This window comes from Gasterosteus aculeatus, chromosome 4 (genome assembly GCF_964276395.1).
Source record: "Gasterosteus aculeatus chromosome 4, fGasAcu3.hap1.1, whole genome shotgun sequence".
Classification (NCBI taxonomy): domain Eukaryota; kingdom Metazoa; phylum Chordata; class Actinopteri; order Perciformes; family Gasterosteidae; genus Gasterosteus; species Gasterosteus aculeatus.
Window position 1 is genome coordinate 23,529,321 of NC_135691.1, and position 23,918 is coordinate 23,553,238.

A 23,918-nucleotide genomic window follows, 5' to 3' on the forward strand; every position below is an offset into this window, starting at 1 on the left:
TGTGTTGTAAAGGGATTTATGAAAAAACAAACAGACAAATCATATTGCATATGATTAAGCAAACTAGCAGATAGAATCACAAGAGGCTTTGTTGTTGTCGTTTTCTCTTGTTGTGCTGCGCAATCAGTTTGCCCATCCTTTTCTTTGCCCCCCCACTCCCTCCGCCCCCTCAGGCAGGATTTAATTGTTGTAATTGCAGTGCTTCAGGAGTTTTCATCAGCCCCGGGTTAATACAACCCTCTAAGTCTGACTTGACGCAATGCTCAAACTCTGTCAGAGCTCCAACAATGGAAGTTAAGAGTCCTCCCGCCGCGAAGTCAAGCACGCTCTAAATACAGAATGAATTTGATAAAGAGCTGTGCACGCCATATTCACAATGTCTAAGGGGCCGGATGTATTATTAATGTCTCGGCGGCCAGAACTCACCCCGAGAATGCTGTAATTAGGAGTTTTTCTAAAGCAGGCAACGGAAATTATACAAATAAATATAAAATCTAACACGCACAACAAAGGGAGAGAGTACACAGATGTTACACGGTTGCCTTGTTTGGTTTACGTTGTGAAGTTAAACGAGCCAATTAAGGCCTCGATTTCTGTAGTGTAGACAAGTTGCCCCAAAGATCAAGTTAATTTTAAAATTAATTAAACCCACGGTGTGTTGCATGCCAGAGGAGAATTCATCTCCCCACTCAAACTCCCAAATCTCTTTTATTAAGAAATTATAATACAATCCTGCTTTTTTTGGCAGCCTACACTAAACCTTTGGCCAACCTTTTTTTTAAGAAATCAGCTGTGCTTATAGGGGCATGTTTACATCTAATTAGAGAATGACAGCCCGGTCCATTTGTGGAGGGCCAGTGAATTATGGGCCGCAAGGACCGCTGCATGTTAGAGACCAGCATCCCTTTAATTAATGCATTAATGCAGCATGTTAAGGCGTTTTAACACATAGTGAAACACAGCCGTAGCCATTAAGCAGACCATTGGGTCCAATTAGGACTGTTTGGATATTTTAATTTGCACAACTTAGTTCTTAAAGCTTAGAGCTTGCTGATGAAATTGAGCAAAATCACGCTGCAAACTGCTTCAGAGATATTTGAAGCGTTTAATAGGATGCAATAAGCTCTGGCACATTTGGTCGCATTTCTTAGTAAGTACGCAAATATTATATATTATATTGGCAGACGTGTCATTATTTCATTTTGTCAAATTTGTTTTGTAGATTATCCCCCGGTATATTGTCTGTAGTCCATACAGTTTATCTACGGAGGTATTCTGGCACAGCATGGAGGGGGGGTTCAGAAAAAAGTGAATGTAGAAGGGGTGATAGCAGTGTTTCCCCTACCATTCAATTAGGGGTGCGCCCTGCCTGATCTCTACGCACGGGGCAGTTCTGTTGGGAGCACGCGCCCAACAGCGAACAGAGAACGTGTGTCGGAAAATTAAGGTTTTGTGTACACCGGGGACAGACTAACCGAGGGGGAGGGGGTTTCCGCATACGCAGCCACCCGCCCACCAAAAAGCAGTAAACCTAAGGGAAACACTGTTTGGTCACGTCGTAGTTTGTTCCCCTCTTACAACATACAATAAATTCTCGGATAAAAGCCAATATTCATATAATGGCTCAAATACCAGCAATAGGCAAGGCCATGAATTTGCCAATGTGAATTGATCCTGACAGGAATATCTGTTTTAAATATCAAGTGACGTCTTTCATAACTCACAATTCAGTACCCAACAGATTTGGGTACTTCATCACACAAGGTTGTCAGGTATTTGATATACTAAATACATAGTATAACTCAGAAACGAGTTCATCAACTCATGTTTACATATGCATGGTCAAACAGATGCGTGTGTGTCTGTCTTTCCATCAGGGGCGGTGGATGCGGTGAACGAGGTGTTCCAGCGTATCCAGAACAATACCAGGCGCCATGAGAACCACCTTCAGCTATGCAGGGTGCAAAAACTGCTGAAAGGGAAAAAGACAAAGGTGTTGGCTGAAGGTTAGAGCTGATCGCATATTCCTTTCTTTCCCCCCATTCCTCAAGAACCGTCTCCATCCCTTCTCAACCTCTCTGCATTCATTGTGCCACGTCATTTGGAAAACATGGGAGTAGAAAAATTGAATGTAAATGGTATTCAGACTTTCTGACTAGATTGCTTTTAATGTACTTTCTTCAGGAAACTTAGCTAACCTAAGGACACTGAGCCTCTTCATTAAAAGAGCATTACTGCTAACTTTTAGTGAGCGAGTGTGCTTCTTCCTTAAATCCTGCCCTCCCCTCTATTATTTCCTCTTTCCATTGTGGTTCCCTCGACTTTTAGCTGCCACTCCCCCTCCTGTTGTTTGTCTGGCCTCCTCGTTGCTCTTCTTACCCAGCCAATCTCCCCCAGGACCAATTAGATCCCAGCCTCATCTTGTGGACCAGTAGATAAAAAGGAAGCCAAAGTGTGTGTGTGTGTGTGTGTGTGTGTGTGTGTGTGTGTGTGTTTGTGTGTTTTTGATGCATATGAGTGAATCCACAAGCGCACAAAGCTGCGTATAATGTATTTATTTTCCTTTTTCTGTGTGTATGTGTATATTTGCGGATGTGTCAGTACAGGCTGGAAGTGAGCGCTGAATAGCAGCTCATTTCTCTAATGCTGATGTGGGGAGTTTCAAAAGCTTCCTCTCATCTGAGTTCTCAGGCCCTTGCAACTCCGCCGGCTTCCTCTCCAGCTAATAAAGCTCCGGTCCCACCAGGCAGACTTCAGAGTAGCATCAGCAGCAGCGCCAGCCCGCCCCATTCTCCTTCTTTCCCACCAACACCGCCTCTAATGTGGGTAAAAGAAAAGTGCTCTGTCTTATACAGATGAGAAGCACGGGACCCTCTCAAACATATTAAGTAGCTCTGTAGGAGGTGTGGGGGGGTGCAATTGTGAGACACAAAGCCTGAATCAATGGGACATCGATACAGCAGACAGTCGGCCGGTTTCCCTGGGAGACCGCAGATTTGTGTCTGCCTGCCTGTTCCTTCAATTTGAAACAAAGATGTCTCACATTTTCTGTCCTGTTCCACATTGATTATTTCCCATTAATATCCCTTTTATGTTCCTGACAATGGCACCTGATGGTGTTTGAGGTCATTCAGACAACTTTGTTAGATACCCATAGGATATTGATAATTTTAGTGCTGAAACATTTAGAAGATTTATTGGTTAATTGAGAGAAAAATAAAAAATGTAACATAACATTATAACATTATACAAATGCAGAGTGGACTTTCCTAGCATATGTTATGATACTGCATTGCTTGAAGTCCTGTAAAGATTACAGGCTGGCTACTATGTTTCTATTCAAACCTGGGGTTTAAATGGAAAAACAATCTTGGTCCACATAGGCATTGACGGAGATTCTCAAAGCCAGGTGTCTCAGTTATTGTTTTCAAAGCTCTGCGTTTCCACCGACCCACCATGCACGGCAACCCTGGAGTATCCAAAACTAAAACCTATCCAAACCCTACATGTTGGGCTTTTAAACCTCCAGAGTAGCGTCGAAACGAGGTGGAAACAAAGTAGAAGATATGCATTTTTAAATGGAAACGTAGTAGTGGGGATGTACCTGACTACTTAAAGTAGGTACTAAAACAATAGAGATAGAGATGATGAAAATATTCAGTTGCAGTCTGAGGTATTCCCCTATAGCCCTACTCCTGAGTTCACTTGGTTTCATCATCTTAAAGCTACTACAAGGAGTTTTGAAGCAGTCATTAAAAAGTCCTGTATTTATACAATACTGGTACCTCTCTATTCAAACTATTTAAGTAAACAAGATCGTCATTGTTTTTATTGAATATTCTATGAAGTCATTGTTGATAATTGTCGCCGGTCCGGACTCCGTCTCCCCTCACACCCTGAAGCATTGTGCTGACCAGCTGTCTCCGGTGTTCACTGACATCTTCAACACCTCCCTGGAGACCTGCCACGTACCAGCCTGCTTCAAGGCCTCCACCATCATCCCTGTTCCCAAGAAGCCCAGGATCACAGGACTCAATGACTACAGGCCCGTCGCCCTGACCTCTGTAGTCATGAAGTCTTTTGAACGGCTAGTCCTGACCCACCTGAAGTCCCTCACCGACCCCCTCCTGGACCCCCTGCAGTTCGCCTACAGAGCCAACAGGTCTGTGGACGATGCTGTCAACATGGCCCTCCACTACATTCTCCAGCATCTGGACTCCCCAGGAACCTACGCCAGGATCCTGTTTGTGGACTTCAGCTCTGCTTTCAACACCATCATCCCGTCTCTGCTGCAGGACAAACTCTCCAAGCTGCACGTGCCCGACTCCACCTGCAAGTGGATCACAGACTTCCTGTCTGACAGGAAGCAGCACGTGAAGCTGGGGAAACATGTCTCAGCCTCTCGGACCATCAGCACCGGTTCCCCCCAAGGCTGCGTTCTTTCCCCTCTGCTCTTCTCCCTGTACACCAACAGCTGCACCTCCAGTCACCAGTCCGTCAAGCTCCTGAAGTTTGCGGATGACACCACCCTCATTGGACTGATCTCTGGTGGGGATGAGTCCGCCTACAGGTGGGAGTCTGACCATCTGGTGTCGTGGTGCAGCCAGAACAACCTGGAGCTCAACGCTCTAAAGACAGTGGAGATGGTTGTGGATTTCCGGCGGAACAGAGCCCCACCCTCCCCTATCACCCTGTGTGACTCCCCCGTCACTATTGTGGATTCCTTCCGTTTCCTGGGCTCCATTATCACCCAGGACCTCAAGTGGGAGCTGAACATTACAGCTCCATCACAAAGAAGGCTCAGCAGAGGTTGTTCTTCCTGAGGCAGCTGAAGAAATTCAACCTGCCAAAGACGATGATGATCCACTTCTACACGGCCATCATCGAGTCCATCCTCTACTCCTCCATCACCGTCTGGTACGCTGCAGCAACAGCCAAGGACAAGGGCAGGCTGCAGCGTGTCATCCGCTCTGCAGAGAGGGTGATCGGCTGCAATCTGCCGTCCCTGCAGGACTTGTTCGCTTCCAGGTCTCTGAAGCGAGCTAAAAAGATCGTGGCCGACCCCTCTCACCCCGGACAGAAACTGTTTGTGCCCCTTCCATCTGGCAGGAGGCTGAGGTCCATTAGGACTAAGACCTCCCGCCACACGAACAGTTTCTTCCCGTCGGCAGTCGGGCTCATCAACAGAGCCCGGTCCCCCACTGACTGACTATAACATTCCACCGGTCTCTCCCCTTCACACTGCACATGTCACTTTAACTGTAAATGATCACTTTGTCGTCACTCGTCACTTTGTTACTTGTTCGCTAGTGCACTTTATGCTTAATATTTAAACTTTTTTAATATTTTAAATTTTTAACTTTAACTTCATTCCCTTGTTTTATACTAACCCATAGCCTTATTTTTTTTTACTAACCCATTGCATTAGCATTTAATTTTACTTTATTTTATTACTTGTGCACTGCTGTCTTGTTGTCTATTGTTACACTGTCTGTCATGCACCAACCGCCAAGACAAATTCCTTGTTTGTTTGACATATTTTGGCAATAAATGTTTCCTGATCCTGATTCCTGATTCACTGTGGGTTTTGCTTTTAAGAGAATTCTATTTTTCTGGTTATGACTGATAATCGGTCAATATCAGCAAAGAGAGAAAAGAAACCAAAGTAAAAAGCTAAAAGAGTGTAAAAACGTAATAAGTCAACCATTCAACAGATGGACACAACTGTAATATTTCAACGGATTTCAAACGAATTAGCCCTCTTCTTCCAAGACCGCTGTGTAATATTTCTTTAAAAATATATTTCATGCATTGCTATAGTGGATTTTAAGCCTGATTGCCAACATGCACCAGGCAATTGACGCTAGTTGTAAATAGTTAAAAGTGATTTTAAAATTAATTGCTGCCAAAACAAATGGACACTATAACACACTTTTGCACACCAAGGCATTGGCTCTTATGGGACATGCCACCATAATTTCCGGATAGCTACTATTGCTTTTGATGCATTTTAATTTCCACTGGACTTCATCTCTGACTAAAATAAAAAACTCCCATATTGTTTGGTCATAAACAAAGTAAAAGAAGTCGTTGTCTCAACCCTTGTTCTGCCACAGCAGCGACACCTCTGTTATTCAGACACATCAGGGGGGAACAGGTCCCTTTGTAGATCAATCTTTAGTTCCTGCCCCTCCTTCCTCGCCCCCCTCGACACCCTGCCTCACCTACGCACACACACACCCACACTTGATTCAGCCCAAAAAGACTTTGTAGTAGAGCAAAGGTGGTCTTTGACAAGGGAAGCTGAAAAGCCCGGACATGGAGAGGAGTGCTTGGCACTTCCTTCTCTTTGAACCTGCTGCTCCCTCAAAGCACCGTGGATGGTCAGATGAGAACGAGGGGGTATGACGAGAACTTGCCCACAAAGAGAATGCTCTTCACAAAAAGCTAATCCAACCACTGTATCTGTCAACTGTCCATCAGGGGGTCTGACGGGGGGCATCTGATACAACATTAAAGGTTAGGAAAACTACACATTTCTTTCCAAAGTAGCACCGGAATTATTTCAAGTTCTAGTCATTTTTTTTTTCTTGTTTGACCAGAGTAAACATTGAGCCACTTGGTTATTGTCCATTTTATTTAACTTAATAACTTACTGTTTATTTAACAGTACAGACCTGCCCCCTTCTAAACTGTAAAACACAGGACTTATGGTCAGACTCTTAAAAGTGAGCAAAGCAGAGGGAGATCCCATCGCGTCTGTATAATCAGCACACTGAGACGCATCAGTTTCAGCACACTGGACACTGGCAGCATTCTGATGCTTGAGTGAACATGAAATACATAACCACTCAGGCATTCATTTTATGTGACAACATATTCTGTTGTCTCCCAATGATGTCGTATCTTTGTTTACAACAACCCAATTTGCTACTCTCCTGCTACACTCTTACAGATTGCCCTGCTAATGTCAGTTTGCATGCAAGATAGCTAGCTGCTAAGCCGCAGCATTTAAATGTAGCTGAAAATGTGACTTGTCACTCAGAACAATGCAGGCCCTGCAATTCCTCTTCTTGGCCCTCGTACCTCTTTCAAAGATCTTAAAGCATTACATTCAATTTAGTAAAATGTCCTTTTACTGCGGTTTTGAGGCCAGAAAACACATATATACCGGTGAATAGTTAGTGTCCCCAACCATTATATTCTCCACAAGTCAGGTTAATTTAGTTTAATTATATTTTCTATACATGGCCAGATCACAACCGAAGTAATCTATAGAATCTAACAAGTCTATACCTTGAATATATATACCTTAAACAAACTCAAAGAGCACCCTCCCCCCCAAAGCTCTAAACCTTGAGGAAACACTGAGTTCCCTACAATGTAATATGTCATTTACAACAAAGGATAAAAGCCTCAGGTCCGTCAGTTGAAAGAGCTGAGGGTGCTAGGGATCTGTTTAGTGTGGACATTTTCCACTACATTTCTCCTTAATTCCTGTTTGTCCTGAACTGAGTGGTTATTGTAACAATACATCCATAATGACTTCTTGTTCTGTGTCCTTTTAAAGGGTTGTATAAGGCTCAAGCAGGTTTTATTTTAAATAATTTTAATTAAAATCAAAACCAATCTCCATGCAACACCTGAGAGAGTCACGGTGTGTTTCCTGATGGTTCGATTTGAGACCCGTGGCATTTTAAAAGCAATTTGACCCCCTCCTGGCCCCGGCCACTTAATCTTAGTGGGCTTGTCTACCTGAAAATGTTCGCTCTTCGCCCCAGAGGCACAGCTTCGGCCACTCAAGCTAGCTGAAATTACAAAAACACCCTCAACCAGGCAATATTTCTCATCTTATCTATCCAAATGTCAGCCTCTTGCTTATTAGCTATCATCACGCCGCTGCCAATCAAGGAGGAAGAGATGAGAGGTTCCTTCACAGTCTGCTTACCTCTTACTTAGATTATTTCATCCTCATTTATTTTTTCAATGCAACATGGCTTAATTATTCTCATTATATGTATTCTCTGCAGTTGTGCAAGGTTAAAACCATTTTCATACTGACATTGATGCTGGTTGAACCTGCATTGGTGGTCCATCTGAATGTTATGAAGTTATCTTTGTTTGCAGTTCAGTGGCATGTGATTAATCCAAATTTGCTATTTATTATGTTCTAATCATTTTGTTATCCAGCATTGCGGTTTGACAGTACCTTAAATCAAAAATAACTCCATTCTAAGATCTCTAATGTTGACAACCTCTGGAAAGAAACTGAGCTGAGCAGCATGGGACATTAAATGTTAACTGCGTTATAAGCATACAAAATCCAGTACCTCCATGATCATTGACCAGACATCAGCAAGAGGTCTAATATCTGCCGCTATGTCTTCAAGCTTCAATCATTGATCATCTATCATTTGTTGGGACTTATATAATTGTAGCCTTGGCAATAGTTAGCTTAAAATGAAAAGCCTGCTAATGTTCGCAGAATGTCCTGTATATTACTCTTTGCTAATAAAATATGTTATTTGTCTTCACGCGTGCCTGTATGCTTTACAGTAACAAAAATATTTGGCACAATAAGTGTACATTCATTTTTTTTCTATAGTGTGAAAATAAAAAACACAACTGTTGCACAAAAAGTATGTTGTAACGTCCATGTTAAATGAAGAAATTGGATAACGATTGTCACAAATTCATTCTTCAGATCTTGAAGTTTAACGGATGGCTAGTCAAAGTAAATAATTATGAGTGTGACCGATGTCAACTAGCTTGATGTGTAATTTATTTCTGGTTCTCGCTACATAGACTATTGTATATACGTGGTGATAGTTATAATATCAAGGTAGCGATCAATGCTAATGACGCTAGCGTGCTGTCCAGGCTAGTGCATAGTCAGTGTTTAGCAAGTTTATTCATCAGCCGAGTAGCTGGCTATAGGAAGGAGATTGATAGCTTGTATGTTCATGATAACCTTATCAAGAGACGTCTGATCACTTTTGTATTCATTTACTATTTACCTTTTACTTTTATTCATTTTTCTGTGCAATTACTTGACAGTTTGCAACTGGTTTTAATTCTATATTTCGCTTTTATACTATACAGTACATAGGCCTTGTGTGATGCTATTCATATGTAAGAATATATAAGTCTATGGACTGTTAAGTCCCATTAATGGGAAAAATAAAAATATACTGTATATATACATAATCAAGTTGTTGCCTCTAATAGCTTTGTCACTTTTTTTGTGGATAAAGCTTCGTCTACATTGTATTGCCCAAACCTCACCAAATTGTGAGAAAAGTTTTTTGCTACTATTACAGGTGAGATCTGTCCCAGCTGTATTGGATAACGATTGTCTCTGTTTCCATGTGTTCTTCCCTCCTCTCACAGGGAGATGGTACATCCGCGAGGGCTGGCTTACGGTGGTTCCTCCTAAAGGGGCGGACACGACGCCCAGGATGTTCTTCCTGTTCTCCGACATGCTGCTGCAGGCCAAGTTGCAGCTCACCAGCAGAGACAAGTTTGCAGGCCAGCACGCCTACCCCCTGCAGGGCTGCAGCGTGGAGAAGGTGTTTGGCCACACCAGGAGCCAGGGAGGTCTGCTCAGTGTGAGTGTCAGGCCGGTGGTGGTCATGTAACTAAGTTAAGGGGTCAGAGATTTTAGATGAGGTGGGAAGAATATTTTTAAGCATTTTCTTTAATATATTTTCCAAGTGAGGGTAGGATAGGTTTACATTTAAGAGAGCCTTGTTTGGTAGGGTTGGGTACTGAAAATCTGAGCCATACATAATACATTTTTCACATGGTGTCTTGAAGTGGTTTAAACACCAAAAAGTAAAAAAAAGTGTTTAAAAAGTGTTAAAAACATTGGGGAAAGTTGAACATACGCTGAGTGTTGGTTTGGTAACAGGTTGGGAGGCATCTGATCGTTGATTGATTTGACTACACACACAAGTGAGTCCTTAGCATTATTTAATTTTCACTTCCAATAAATGTTGCTCTGATTTGTCTTACTTGCTGTTGTATAATCTTCCTTGAAGAGGTTTTTGGATTAAAATGTATTTTGGCTATGATTTCTCTTTAATCACTTCAAACCCTTGTCCAAGTATTCCAGAAGTTGAACTCGTCTCTCCTCTCGGTCTGATCCGTCTAACCAGGTCTCGGCACAGATGCCGACTGACAAATTGTGTCCAAATTAAGTAGCTGCCGTCATGAAACATTCAAAGGAATGAGTTGCGGCATTGAGTGAGGAACGGAAGTGTTTAATACAATGCTGCATGGTATCAATATTAATGTAGGCAGAAGGAGCTGTTGTTGTTCTGCACAGAGGTGTGAGGAGTCCTGTCCCCCTCGCCGTGACGTTTCACAGCACCAACAGTTTACGCTACTGACACAAGTGAAACATTAGAATTCATGTTTTCTCAATGATTTTCTTATTGTTATGTACAACCTCCAAAAGAGGAATGCAGCACATTTAAGAAGCTGTAACCAGTACCAGCGGTAACAAGTTTTATGTTTTTAGCTGTTGGTGAAAGGTAGAATCATTTCAAACATTTTGCACTACTCGGCAGTATTTTAATTAAAATTAATAACAACCCCTTTTTCTAAAAAAAAACTAGGATTTGCATTCAATGTGTATTTGATTGAAGACTTTTTCTGATTTATATCAAATGAGTAATTGATACGTAAACTTTTAGTAGTGCATACACATGTTCGTTAGCCTCAAAAGTGTTATAATTTGGTTGAATTAAGACCTGTGATGAGACAATAGGATTCTGGACCATTCATTAGTCCAGAGAAATAAACAAAAGATGTGGGACTCGTTGTCATGAGCCGCTGCCGTTGCTTGCGAGAATTAAAGGTTCTTCAAGGGACTAATGATTAGGTGATTATTCTCTGTACGTGCGTGCATGCGCGCTGCCTGTACCAGAATCTTTAAGTAGCTGGATCAGATTAGACTGCATATCAGTCTCTTCCGGCCCTCCAGTAAATACATCTTCCTCAGGGCCTGTCGCTGAGCCGCCTCGCGTTATCTAATGGAAGAAATGGCATTTCATTAGCCTCTTATCCCGCCGAGGCTCAAATGCATACTCGATAGCGTTACACATAATTTCTCATAAGGACACATTATTGATCCCGGGCCCCTTCCTGAGCTCAAGGAAAAGGGCTGTCAGCACTCCGGGGCCCTCCTCGTCCAGGGCCATGAAGAATTAAAGGCAAATTTAATTTGACAGCTGTAAATGCCATGGCAATCTATATGCAAAGTCTGAAGGGGGGGACGATACCTTTTTGTTAAAAGGGGGGGACGATACCTTTTTGTTAAAAGGGGGGGACGATACCTTTTTGTTAAAAGGGGGGGACGATACCTTTTTCTTGGTCACACATGTTTGTCGACGGCTAGCTTTTATTTGACATAACTTACATTTTTTTCCTCCTCATCCTTTGTCTCCTGTCCCTCCATCTGCCGACCTTCCTTATTCTCTCGTCCCTCTCCCTCCCCCTCTCCATCTACATGCTTCCTCCCCCTAATATCCTCCTTGCTGCTTGAATATTTTCTCACATCCTTGACACATTCCCTTTGATGTATAAATAATCAAGCTAAATTCTGTGTGCCGATGAGGCTCCGTGCTCCTCCGTCTCTTATTATAAAAAGTCATTTTTACTTAAGAGGGTCAGATTGGACAATGGCAAATCCATAATTACTGCATCGGAATAGAAGTGGATTCTATTTGTGCTTACATCAACCGCCGTCCCCCAAGTGGCGAGGGCCTTATATTGTACGCCACTCAGTTCGGCCCCAGTCGCTGAACTATGAAATTAGATATTACTTGATGATGGTACGTCATCTTTTTCTTTAGTAAGTTCTGTCCAAATACGCATGGGAATAATCAATATGTCACCTGTCAACAAGCTTGCTTCCTTTGTAGAGATTGCAGGTAAATGTGAGGGGTCATTTAATATTCTGCAGGCCTCATTTCTATCCCATGTAATGGCTCCCGCTGTGTAATTATGTCGCCGTAAAAGCCCCTTTTGTCTGGGATTGAACAAATCCTTTTGGTATGTTAGACTAGAACATTCTGAAGCTGGCTCGAGCCACGCAAATGAGTGCCTTATTGATTACTGCTCACTCAAAGGAAGTCACTCTGTCCCACACTCTGACCCTGTCACTCTGTGAAGGAGTCCTGAGAACAGGTCAGTTGTTCCTGTTAATGTGACATCTCCCTTGTTTCTTTCAGTGTTTTGAGTGTGTTGGAGGCCTTTGAGGATCCCCAGGGGGTTCTGCTGTATGATGAGATTTTTGCTTGCTTTGGCCTGCCCTCTACTGTTTTTACAATGTAACTGCAGTATCATGGCTACATACTAAGATACATACAGATGCTGAGGAATCGGTTTGTATTGTTCTCATGCCTCTAGCATAGCTACATCTGGTTGCAGCTGCTGAAGAATGTCCTAGAAAAATCTGTAAAGGTCCAATTAGACATTCAGAAATGTTACCGTTTCATTCTCGTATACTATATTGGTCTGTGTGTGTACTTTTAGTAGGGGTCTAACGATTCATTTTAACAACGATTCGATTCGAATCGCGATTCATGGTTGCCAATTTGATTCATGGAAGATCTGGGTTAATTTAGAACGATTCGATTCGATTCAGTGACTTGAAATCGATTCAGTAACTTTACTGGACAGTGCAGGCAAAGTTTCCGAGATCCCTGTTGTTTCTTGTAAGGAAATAAGGTTTAAATTAATTATGTATATTATAAACAAGCAAATCAAAATTAATGGCAAATGTATTAACCTTTTATTTGAATCAAGTGCCATTTTCAATGTAAACATTACACAATAATTATACAATGTTTGGATCAATTTACAGAACCCCGGATTTTCAACCACATTGTAGGGTCGCATGTCTTTACAGATAAACTTGCCAATTGTTACTGTGATGTTGAGTTTCGTGCTGGCAAGGCCTGAGGTGTCTGCAGAGCTGGAGTTACCTGCTGCTGCTGCTGCTGCTGCAGTGGTAACGCTGCTAGAGGTGCCTGACTGTCAGCGTTGTTTAATCCCACGGCGCCTTAGTAGATGGCCGGAAAGATTCGGCGTGTTTCCGTGGTTTTTTATTTGGCTTCTACATATTCTACAAACAGCGACCGACTTATTTAGAACACCTCCGTCAAAAGCCAAAATGTTTCCACACGCTGGATCGATAAGTTAGTTTGTAAATATCTTGCTCGCAGTCGTCTCCTCCACGCTGTGTTTTGTTGTTGTTCAGAGTTTCGCGCGGCTGCCGCTGCGTACTGATGACGTCAGACAGGCAGACTGAAACGAGTAACGTTTAACGTGTCTAAAGTGCTAAAAAACAAACACACATCCATACAGTTTTTGTACTTCAATCCAATGTGCAGTTTCCAAGTATCGATACAATCGATTATGTACCATTTCAATCGATTTGTAATCGATATATGTCGTCCGGAATGCCGATTTGCGGAGCACAGATCGATTCAGTTGGATCGCAGGAATATAAATCGATTAATCGATTCAGTGGATGAATCGTTACGCCCCTAACTTTTAGGTAGTAGATGCTCATGGAAAATAGAATTATGGGTAGGATTGTTCAATAATTTAACATGATGATTTAACTAATGGAAGATGTGATTAAATCATATTGAGATATTGTGTAACAATTACATGTTAATGTAATTTTGCTCTGAAGTTCTTAATAAAATGAGAACATAATTCACACATGCAAATATAAAGGCGGGCTTTATGTATGTTAATCTTCTCTGGTGTTTCAATAGATAAATATACTGCATGCTGTATGAAGATGTGTATCGTAATGGACATATAAAGACCTTTACCGGGATAGACAATTTTGGCCTTATTGTCCAGCCCTGATTATGGTTACTTCAAAAGTTCTATCATGCAACCTTATCATGCCATCTCTCCTCTTCCTCCAGTTAACCTTCCCCAAAGCCAAACTCCTGCTGATGTCCTGCAACCAGGAGGATCTCAACGACTGGTTCCAAAGCCTGAGCGCAGCTATTGGGCACGTACCTGCTACACGCCAACACACACGCGTTTGTACATGTATGCTTATAATGACATAATGCTTTCACTCGCCCCCTGCCCTCACCTTGAACATCAAAACTCATTGCCTAACCTCAACCCGTCCCGCAGCCAACCTGACTCACTTACTCACTCCCAAGGTCTGTAACTCACATAGTATTATATACACTCACTCTGGGTATCTACAAGAAGTCCTTGCTAGTATGCTAGTAAGTTTAGTAAGTATGATAGTAGTAAGTTTAGAGCCATTAGTAATAGACTTATTGGTCATTGGTAATAGTACATCAGTGCTTTTATACAAAGAATGAGAAGGGTAATCCACTCTGATTTAGTAAAAATGACTGCGATTAGGTGTCATCACACCAGGGCTGGGCTCACGGTATTTAGAAAGATTCTGATGGTATCCCGGGAAATATGACGGTATTGTTTTTTCAAGTAAACACATTGATTCACAGGGCTCTCAACTTTTCAAGAAACCTTGGAGTGACATTTTGTCGGGGGTGGACGCTGGCCGACGTGGGGGGAGGTGTTTGCGGACGATACGGTCGCGACGGGTGGGGTTGGATGTGTGGCGGGAGTGTGTGACTAGAGACCGAAATGAGTGACTGTCACGCTCAATGCGTGACACTTGAGAGCCCTGGATTCATTGACCCTGAAAAAGACCAGCTGTTCGCCATTCGCTGGCCTGCTCGCTCGCAACTGGCCGGCGAGTTGGCGTGTTAGCTCGTTAGCGCATGTTAGCTCGTTTTCTGATCTAACTTGTCAGATTTTCCAAAACTAAAACCTCCCCAAACAGACCCAACTCTTCTCTTGGGCACAAGTTGTGTTGATGCATCTCTAGTCTCTCATTGTTCCTCCTGTATCGCTCTTTTCCGTGTGTTCATTTGGCAACACGTTACTTCGTGTTTTACGCTGTTAAAGAGTGTTTGTTGTGTGATTTATTGTTGTTATAAAGTACCATAACTCAATCTCAAAAGAAGTAGCTCCGACAGCTGTACGTTTCGGGATGACGTGTACAAATAAATTGTGCCGCCTGCCGAAGAGCAATGTCAGTTGTTACGGCGTAACACCAGTATGAAGGGTACGTGAGAAATTCATATCGTAAGGAAATCTTTGAACCGGTATACCACCTAGCCCAACATCACACACACACACAGGGCTTCATTAAGCAGCGCCACCTGAGAGCAGTCAAGCAGTTTCCTGATCACTTCCCCTTTCTGATGCTAGTAGATCATTGCATAATGCATGTGTGTTCATATTCTGTACTCTAACGTTTGTTCCGTATTGAAGGATGTGCATTGTCAAATTGTACTGATGATTGCACCATTTTGCCCCATTTTAATTGGCATCGTTGACCCAGAAATAGTTTGTCATCTTTTAGTTTTACCTTTTAGAAAATGTCTAAACTGGACTTTAAAAGTGTACCACAAACAGTACGGTACATACAACATAGTCTGTCCTGGGAACCCCCTGGCCCGGGGGTATAAAAGTGATATGGTGGTATCCTCGTACAGCTTGTGTGTGGATAGGAGTCAGAGGACAACTTTACAAGTACATTAAAAGTCCATTTAATGGTAAAAAAAAACCCGGCTCTGTGGATGTTTCTGAATGAATTATGATTCCAAGGGCACGGAATACATTCAATTTGTATTCTTCAACAATGCGACGCATATTGGCTAAAAAGAAAAACCTAAAAAGGTACCCTCTCAAACTAACATCTGACACAGAAAATGCATCCACCAAAAGTAAATACATGGGGATTGCATTTCATACATCAATTCATCTTATTGACATCAGTCAGTGTCTGTATGTGTCATTCTTATAAAGAATCGATCGTGGGCTGAGTGTGTGAAGGGGTTTGATCCTCTTAAATCTCAGCGGGTAAAGAATGTATTAGTGAAACCTTTGTACGTCAGACTGTGCGTCGTCATTGATCATCCGGACCTTAGTATGCCCGCCTGGCCCGCCAGGGTCCAACCTCGGCTAATTGGTCCATTTTTGTCAGAGAGGAGACTGGGTGTCAGAAAGCGTCTGTGTAAATTATAATTTGGGTTTGAATAGTCAGTCAGGCTTGATTACAGAGCTAAATAAAGATAGGACATACATATGAACACACATGCACTATGCAATGATCTACTGGCAACGGAAAGGGGAAGTGATCATTAAACTGCTCGACTGCTCTGCGGTGGGGATGAGGAACCGCCATGTGTGTGAGGACACCTGGGGCCTCATTTATAAACGTTGCGTTGGCACAAAAGAAGGCGTACACCGCTCTCTACACAATAATTGGTATTTATAAAAAGCAAACTTGACGGAAAAATGTGCGGTCCTTCACGCAAGCTCGGACCCATGCGTACGCACAAAAACGGGTGAAATGAGAACCGTCGGCAAATGCAAGAACGGTTTGCTTTTTATAAATACTGTAGCGTGTCTTAAGTTCATAAATGTATATGGTTCTGATTAATGTTACTGTTACGTAGGCCAGGGTTGGGGTACCGCCCCTTCCGGGGTAATGTGTGTAATTCGGGGAGCACAGGAAGGGGAAGTTGAGTTGACTAGAAAATGACCGGGTGTTGTGGAATGGCGTGGCTGTGGCCGAAAACAGGCAACAATAAACCCGAGTGATAAGAAACTGGCTCTTTATTGACACGGAACGTTACAATACCAATTATTGCATAGAGAGTGGCGTACACCTTCTTTTGTGCGTACGCAACGTTTATAAATGAGGCCCCTGCTCTCTGACTCTCCACCTTCTCAGGTCAGATGCATGTATTATATATGTAGTGTGAAGCTCTGGTCATTTCCATAGTACATATGTAGTTTATTACGTATTGGTGATAATATTCATTCTGATGAGTTACTTGTAGAAAAATCTTAAATCATGTCTATATGTCCTCTGGTCATAAATGAAGATTTGTCAGATTTAAGAGTTGTTGGTTGGTGTTTTTGTTTTCTGCAATCTATTTTGGACCACCAACCAGAGTAGGAAATTTACATATTATTTAAGGGGGCAATTTTCCCCCCACTGACTGAAAACGGGCGTTTCATAGGAATTATGAGGCATTTTTGAAAACTGTGAAATAACATTTTACCTTTGTTAAAAATAATAAATATACTTATTTGGCTTCCTGTATATGCAATTGTCATCAAATAGCAGTAATAAGACTATTAGGCAGTAGTCTACAGATTCAAAGTGTTTTTTATTAGATCTTTTTAAACTTTTTAAACCAAAACATGAATCTGACTCATTTCACAGTCGGCTCTCTGTTATTGAGCTGATTACTCCATGATTCTGTAAAAACAAAGAACAAAACATTTAAACCTTGTAACCCCCAGTCAACCGCAATCTCAACTTATTTTATTTTATCCAAATAGAGTATTGGCTGTTAACCACAAGATGGCAGTATCTTATTTTTATTTTAAGAATGTTTGATTCCCGCACACAAAACATCAGTCAAGGCGAGAATCAAAAACATTTTATGGCAACTGGACCGGGTTACTGCGCCTTGATGTTTTTCACACGTTAACTAAATTGTCATTATAGTTGGAGGAAATGATGGGGAGATTCAACTCAAAGAGTTGAGGAGGTCTGTAGGGGGACACACTTCTCTCTGCATTATGTATTGCTTTTTTAAGGACCAGTGTGTAGGATTTTTGGGGATGTATAAGCACACATGGAGGGTATTATAATAAGGTCACTTATGCAAAATCCCCTAAAACCAGCTTGTAATGAGACTTCCATGTTTGCATAAAGTGTCCACGATGTTACACTCTGTGAAGAGCAGCCCACAGCGGACAAAGCAAACACTGAGACTTTGCCCTACAAAGTTACATAAACAAGGGGCCACGGTGGGGAACAGTGTGACCTGAACTCTAAACTCCAAAAGTAGCGTGACCTGCTTGGTGTGGACCGTTGGGACAGGTCTTCTCCTATAATAAGGGAGGCCTCCCAGTGCTCAGTTTAATGAGATAGGCAAAAGTGCCGCCCCCACCCCCTTACCTAGAATGATCGTTTTTGGAGCCGGACGCTGCTTTGTGGCAATGAGGGACTTCTCTCACTTACCGAGTGGTATTGTGGTGAGGATGGCCTATGATGTAGTATTAGTAGAACACCTGACATTTGGTCAACTCCCAAAAGTGTTTTCTCTGAGATTCCTGCTGTAAAAGACATGCTGTTTGAGCTGTGTGTATGTCTCTGTGAATACTCTGAATGTTGACCCGGTGTGTCTTCTACAGGAAGCTGCAGGGTAAGCAGACGCTGGTCCATCAGAGGGAGGTTGAGTTGTGCCGAAGACCCCTCCGCTCAGCCGTCGTGTGCCACAACACGCCAAGCAGCAGCAGGAAGAGAAACATGGTGAGACACACACACAGACACCTCAAACATGCAGACACTCAAGTCCTAACTTCCTGAGTCCCCTCACTCACGTACATAGAGTAGGACAACAAATGGAGCAGAGAACTTTTCCAGCTGTTCCTTAGTTTCCACAACCTTTATGGGATATCTCAAAAAGTTAGATATGAACTACTTTGCTTTTGTTTTAGCTATTATTCTCAGGAGATCAAATCAGAGCTAAAAAGAGTGAGCGTTAATGCAAGCACGTCTCAGAATGAAGGATGATGTTGCTCTTTGTCACAGTCACATGCTACCATAAAAGGTGCCCACGAATCCTTCATACACAACAGCGAGCAATTTGGCTTGTGTCTTGCCCAAGGACAGAGGAGCCAGGGATCCTCTGATTGATTGATCGACCAGTGACCATTAGATTAGAGAGATTTGGGATGTTATATATTTTCTTATCCGAGTCATTTCATGTTGAGTATGTGGTCATACAATGCCTCTGCTTGATTCTTCTATTTTTGGAGATTATACAGTGCACAAAGTACAAAAGTTATTTAAACCAAACCTAACCGTGGCAGTTAAGTAGCTATGCGTTGCATTAAGTTAAAATAATGTTTGTACGGCTGTTAGTATTACAAATTTGATACAGATTCATCTTTGGACAATTTTAGAGATTAGTCGATTTATCAAAGCAACCAATATATTAGAAAGAAAAGTAAGAAAACCGCCTCCTGCATGTATGCTAGTGGCTGAGGTGCAGTGAACCAGAGCTTTTGTAGGCCTTCTAGGTTAACAGTAGGTTTGGGTACCGAGAACCGGTACCGACCGTACCGAAAAGCAACACAGATTTCGGTGCTTGCTTTCGGTGCCTGAGCCGTTTGAAAAACTTTATTTAGACAGTCTGATGACTCCGTCCTCACAGCAGCTAACGATAGCTTACCGCTTGTGTAGCAACAGTAGCTAGCTAGCCATCTACCTTCTATTTATATTTATATTTATGTAAATCAGTTTCCCTCAGTTATTAAAGTCTGGAAGTGTTTTCGCCGCACAGAGCGCACGTCCGCAACGACCACCCCCCCTCCCGTCGGAGGTTCCCCACCTAAGTAATAAACAGAGGATGTAGCGTTGTTCCTTCGGTGTTGTTCGTCATTAAGCCACATTGAAATGCAGAGACGTGACTCCATTTCCTTACGCGAATGACGGAAGATCGTTTGGATCTTTTAACTGAATATGGAAATAATTAATTCTATCACACGGTAGATAAACAATATGCTCTCGTCCCTCATGCAGCTCTTCTGTGTTGCACCTGCTGCAATCATGATATCAATAAATCAAGACAAATCCAACATAAATGCTTTTCAATATAAATGTTACATATCTTTAGTTCCTGCACAGACCATAAATCTAAATTTTAAATTCCAATGAACTATATACTGTAGATATAGATAGATAAACTTCAAGCTCTTACAGAGGGGAAACATTAAGTGTACTGTAAACTGTTAATATATTGTTCATAGTTTAATAGTTTAAGTTAAAAAATTCAACGCTGTAGTTTAAAGCCAACTGTTTTCATTTATATTTACGGTATTGTTTAAACTGTTAATATATTGTTCAATTTGAAGAAAAAAAAAATGCCTTGGCATAAAAAAAAGCCCTTTCTTTTTTGTTTCAATTATTGTTTTTATTATCGGTTTAGGCACCGGTATCGTTTGAAAAGTACCGGTTTAGCACCGGTATCAAAAAAAACAAACCCGATACCCATCCCTAGTTAACAGACAGACCACTCTTTGGATTCATGAGTCATCTCCAATGACGAAAGATCCTAAAACCAACATACAGCTGATATAAATTGTTTATTTAATAATAGACAATATTTAATAACAGACTATTGCATAGAACTTAAGAAAAGAAAACCTTAAAGAACTGTTGATTTGGTGCAAGATATAAAAATACAATCAGAACCACTATAACAATAGGGGAAACATTGCAGATTACATTAATATAATACCTGTTGCTTTTGTTGCACATGCAGTCTCATGGCTAGCGTGGTTAGCATGGCTGAATGTCGTACACCAGATGACTACAACGTTGGAGGCTCATACTGAACTGAAATGAAACGAATGCTGATAAATTACTTTCAGAGGCCTTCTAACTCAATAGTAATCATCCATGTACTGGTTGAGTGAAAACTTCTTGTACTCCTCTTAAGGGGAGCTCTGAGACCAATGAACATGCTCAGGAGCCTCCAGTTGAGCTTGAGGGCAGCGTCGCCAAGAGGATGAAGCCGACTAACGCTCCAGAGCACAGGTGGGATAATTTCTGTTCTTCTAGCGGTTTCGGCAAGCTTGAAGTCCTCCTCCGTGCTAAGGTGCTTTGACCTTTACAGTAACACAGTTTGTTTTCTTGTTCGTGTGTGTGTGTGTGTGTGTGTATTCAGCAGTGCTGCAGAGGCCTCCTTGTCCAGCTGTGTGATCCTCTAAATGACTTCAGTCTGGGGGAATGGACAATCTGTCTGACCTATTCACTCAGTTTGGCCAAACATGACGCACATGCCTGCGCTGTTAACGCTTTTTTAGTTTGAGGGTTTGGATTATCACTAACTGCAGCTTCTGCTCATCCTGGACATGAAACACTCTCAATCTGTCGCTTTAAATACCAAATATGTGATGAAAGTTTACTGAAAGCAGTGTACTTCTGCTTGTCTACACAAATGTAAAACCCACAGCAGCAGTCCACCAGCATCCCGATTCTGTTCAATCATGTCTTCCCTGATAGAAGGGGTAAGAGATGTGTGTGAGGTTTCCGTCACCATTTTTAAAAGCAACCATAGCAGTCATGTTGCATTCATGTCATACAATATTTACCAAAAGATTATTTGTCATAACAGTTTTTATGCATTTAGTTAAGATTTAGTTTATCAATAGAAATATGTATTTGACACTTGTATTCCATGTTCATTTTCATAGACGGTTGGTTTACACCAATTACTCGTCAGATTTGGGCCAAAAAGTGACACAAATAAACATTTGAAAAATGTCATTTTGAAATAAAAAGAGCTACAATACATTATTACATTAATTATTATCATATATCATGTCTTATTCAATATTGGGAAATATAGCATTCTATGATTACAAGTGGGAATGTATTCTTCCACCATTACATGGCTGGTCACTAGCATTAGTTTGCTAAATTTAAAATGTGGCACAACGCGTTCCTTCAGGCCTTATACTGAAGCCTGATAATATTATTTATTGATTTCTATTGTGAGGCAATGAGAATTTCAACAGATAGAACAAGAGAATGCTTTCCTCAGCTTGCTTTGAGCAAATGTAGTAATTAGCACACTATCTATTAAAGTGAGCGAATCACAGATTGCATTGCTCAGCTAGATATCTGCTCAGTGTACACTCCATATTACCCCATATTTGCTGTTGCTGCAGGGACCCACTCACATGAATGTCCTGTCTCTGCCCCCCTCCTTGGCTTTACGGCCTCACACCTACGTGATCATTTCTTCAGATGTACTATTCTTGTAATGTTTGATTTCATTGTTTTTATTTGATAGCTTTTACATTCACGGATAAATTATTATGATCATAATTGGTGGAATGAGTGCATTTAATCAGCTGCATGCTATTCTAGAAATGATCTCTGTCAAGTATCTGCATGCGGGCAAGAAACCCTGTTTAACTGATGCAATGTTTTTATTACATTATCCATTATCGTTTTATCTTTTATTACCAAATCAAATATATTATATACTCTTTTGTGTTTCATTAACACTGCATTTTACGGATCACTTTTAATGTGTGACACCTTTTTGCTATGTAAAGCTTTAACACAGTGTACAAATCATGAATTTAGAAGGATATGATTTATATTTCCAGAATAAAAGTCTAAAACAAGTAATTGTGTGCTTGTCAGCTTGAAAAGTGCACACTGTCAGACGTGTGTGTGTGTGTGTGTGTGTGTGTGTGTGTGTGTGTGTGTGTGTGTGTGTGTGTGTGTGTACACACACACACACAAGAAGCTGCTTCAACCTAATAGGCCTGGAGGAACCACACAGAAAGAGCAACTCTTCATCTTTCCCTTGTAACCTTTAGGCCTGGAATCTTGAGTAGGCCTTCTTATAGAGTATGAGGCTGATGTTCAAATCCAGGTGGGTCTAGTCCTGTGTTCTGAGTCCCAGACTGTTCTAGCTAGTTTTGATTATGGTCCCATGACTGTGTTCTAATCTAACTGGTTCTGTCATTTGAATGTTGACAAAACATTATGAAATGTTATATATGATTTTGTTCGGAGTTACTTTCAAGTGTTTAAATAAATGTGCTTAATTAACCAATCCCCATGATTCTGTTACCAGTCCGATATTAGTTTTGCAATGTGTGGTTGTCTATCTAGCGGTCGGGGTTTTAACTATTAGTGGATCAGTTCTAGTTCACCCCTAAGCTGGGGTAACTTTGCTAGGAAACATCCTGAAATAATGGGAAATGTGTAAATTGTACTGATATAATTTTAGCTTGCCTAGAGGGGAGCAAATGTAAAAAATGTCTCACATTACCCCGCTATCCCCTATTGCGGGGAAAGGCAGGACTCAAACGCAGAGTTTCGAAACAAAAAGACTTTAATAGTCAAATCCCAAAAGCAAAAAGTCCAACGGGCAAAAACACAGACAGGAACCAGGAACACTGACATGGACTTCTGGACATTCAACAATGACGCGACAAGTGACACACACTGCTTAAATACACTAGGGAGGTGCAGGTGATTGGACACGGGTGGAAACAATCATGACAGACAGACAATCACAGGGGATGACAAGGCAGGAAGTGAAGTTACCCAGGGAGACAAGAGGCAGAAAACTACAAAATAAAACAGGACGTGAAGCAAACCGCGACACCTATACTCTTAATACCTAACCATGGCATAATGAAAATGACAACAATGATAAAAACAATATAAAAATCACAGAGAACAGAATAAAAAAAATACATTTATTGACCATCAGGATAAATAATATAATATAGAATAATAATCGAAATAAAATCGGTTTGTGTCAATGATAAATAGTGCTTCTGTGCCACCCATCCAGTCCTGAGGGTTGGGAGCCCCCATCCTGCGTCTCTGTCTCCCCCTCCTGTCGTCAGTAACAGCCTGCGTTTCCCGTTCCCATTATTTTCCACTCATTCCTCGCAGTTTAAAATGGCGGCGTTGAGCAGCGCCGAGACCCAACCGCCCGTCTTTAACGGAGACACCGCGGAGCGGGAGCCGGGCCGGGAGCAGGGCCTGGAGGAGTTGGGTCCGCAGGATGAGGAGGTAAGCGGGGTGGCGGGTTCTGCGCCGGGCAGGGGGACACGGGCTACGAGCGGAGATGCCAATGTCCAGGAAGCACCGGCTGTACCGTGGGTCGAGGGGGATGTAGTGCGGGGGACCAGGACGACGCACTAAACGTAAACGATTGAACCCGTTACACGCGGTTCCCACTGACCAGAACAATGCGGCGGATGAGTGCGAG

General features: G+C 41.9%; 2 protein-coding genes across 4 annotated transcripts in view; both read left to right on the plus strand.

The window, feature by feature from the left end:
* Window positions 1–22,312, plus strand: part of arhgef39 (Rho guanine nucleotide exchange factor (GEF) 39) — a 51,372-nt gene extending 29,060 nt beyond the window's left edge. The window contains exons 7-12 of one of the 2 annotated variants that reach the window (XM_078101409.1): window positions 1,878–2,006; window positions 9,391–9,608; window positions 13,953–14,045; window positions 18,302–18,415; window positions 20,610–20,707; window positions 20,838–22,312. In XM_078101409.1, the coding sequence (XP_077957535.1) occupies window positions 1,878–2,006; window positions 9,391–9,608; window positions 13,953–14,045; window positions 18,302–18,415; window positions 20,610–20,707; window positions 20,838–20,880 (695 nt within the window). In that variant the 3' untranslated portion in view covers window positions 20,881–22,312. The remainder of the gene's footprint in view (window positions 1–1,877; window positions 2,007–9,390; window positions 9,609–13,952; window positions 14,046–18,301; window positions 18,416–20,609; window positions 20,708–20,837) is intronic. The other variant, XM_078101410.1, reaches the window with a different exon arrangement.
* A 728-nt stretch (window positions 22,313–23,040) lies between these two features.
* Window positions 23,041–23,918, plus strand: part of braf (B-Raf proto-oncogene, serine/threonine kinase) — a 29,692-nt gene continuing 28,814 nt past the window's right edge. The window contains exon 1 of one of the 2 annotated variants that reach the window (XM_040173267.2): window positions 23,041–23,719. In XM_040173267.2, coding sequence (XP_040029201.1) covers window positions 23,606–23,719 — 114 coding nt within the window. In that variant the 5' untranslated portion in view covers window positions 23,041–23,605. The remainder of the gene's footprint in view (window positions 23,720–23,918) is intronic. The other variant, XM_040173265.2, reaches the window with a different exon arrangement.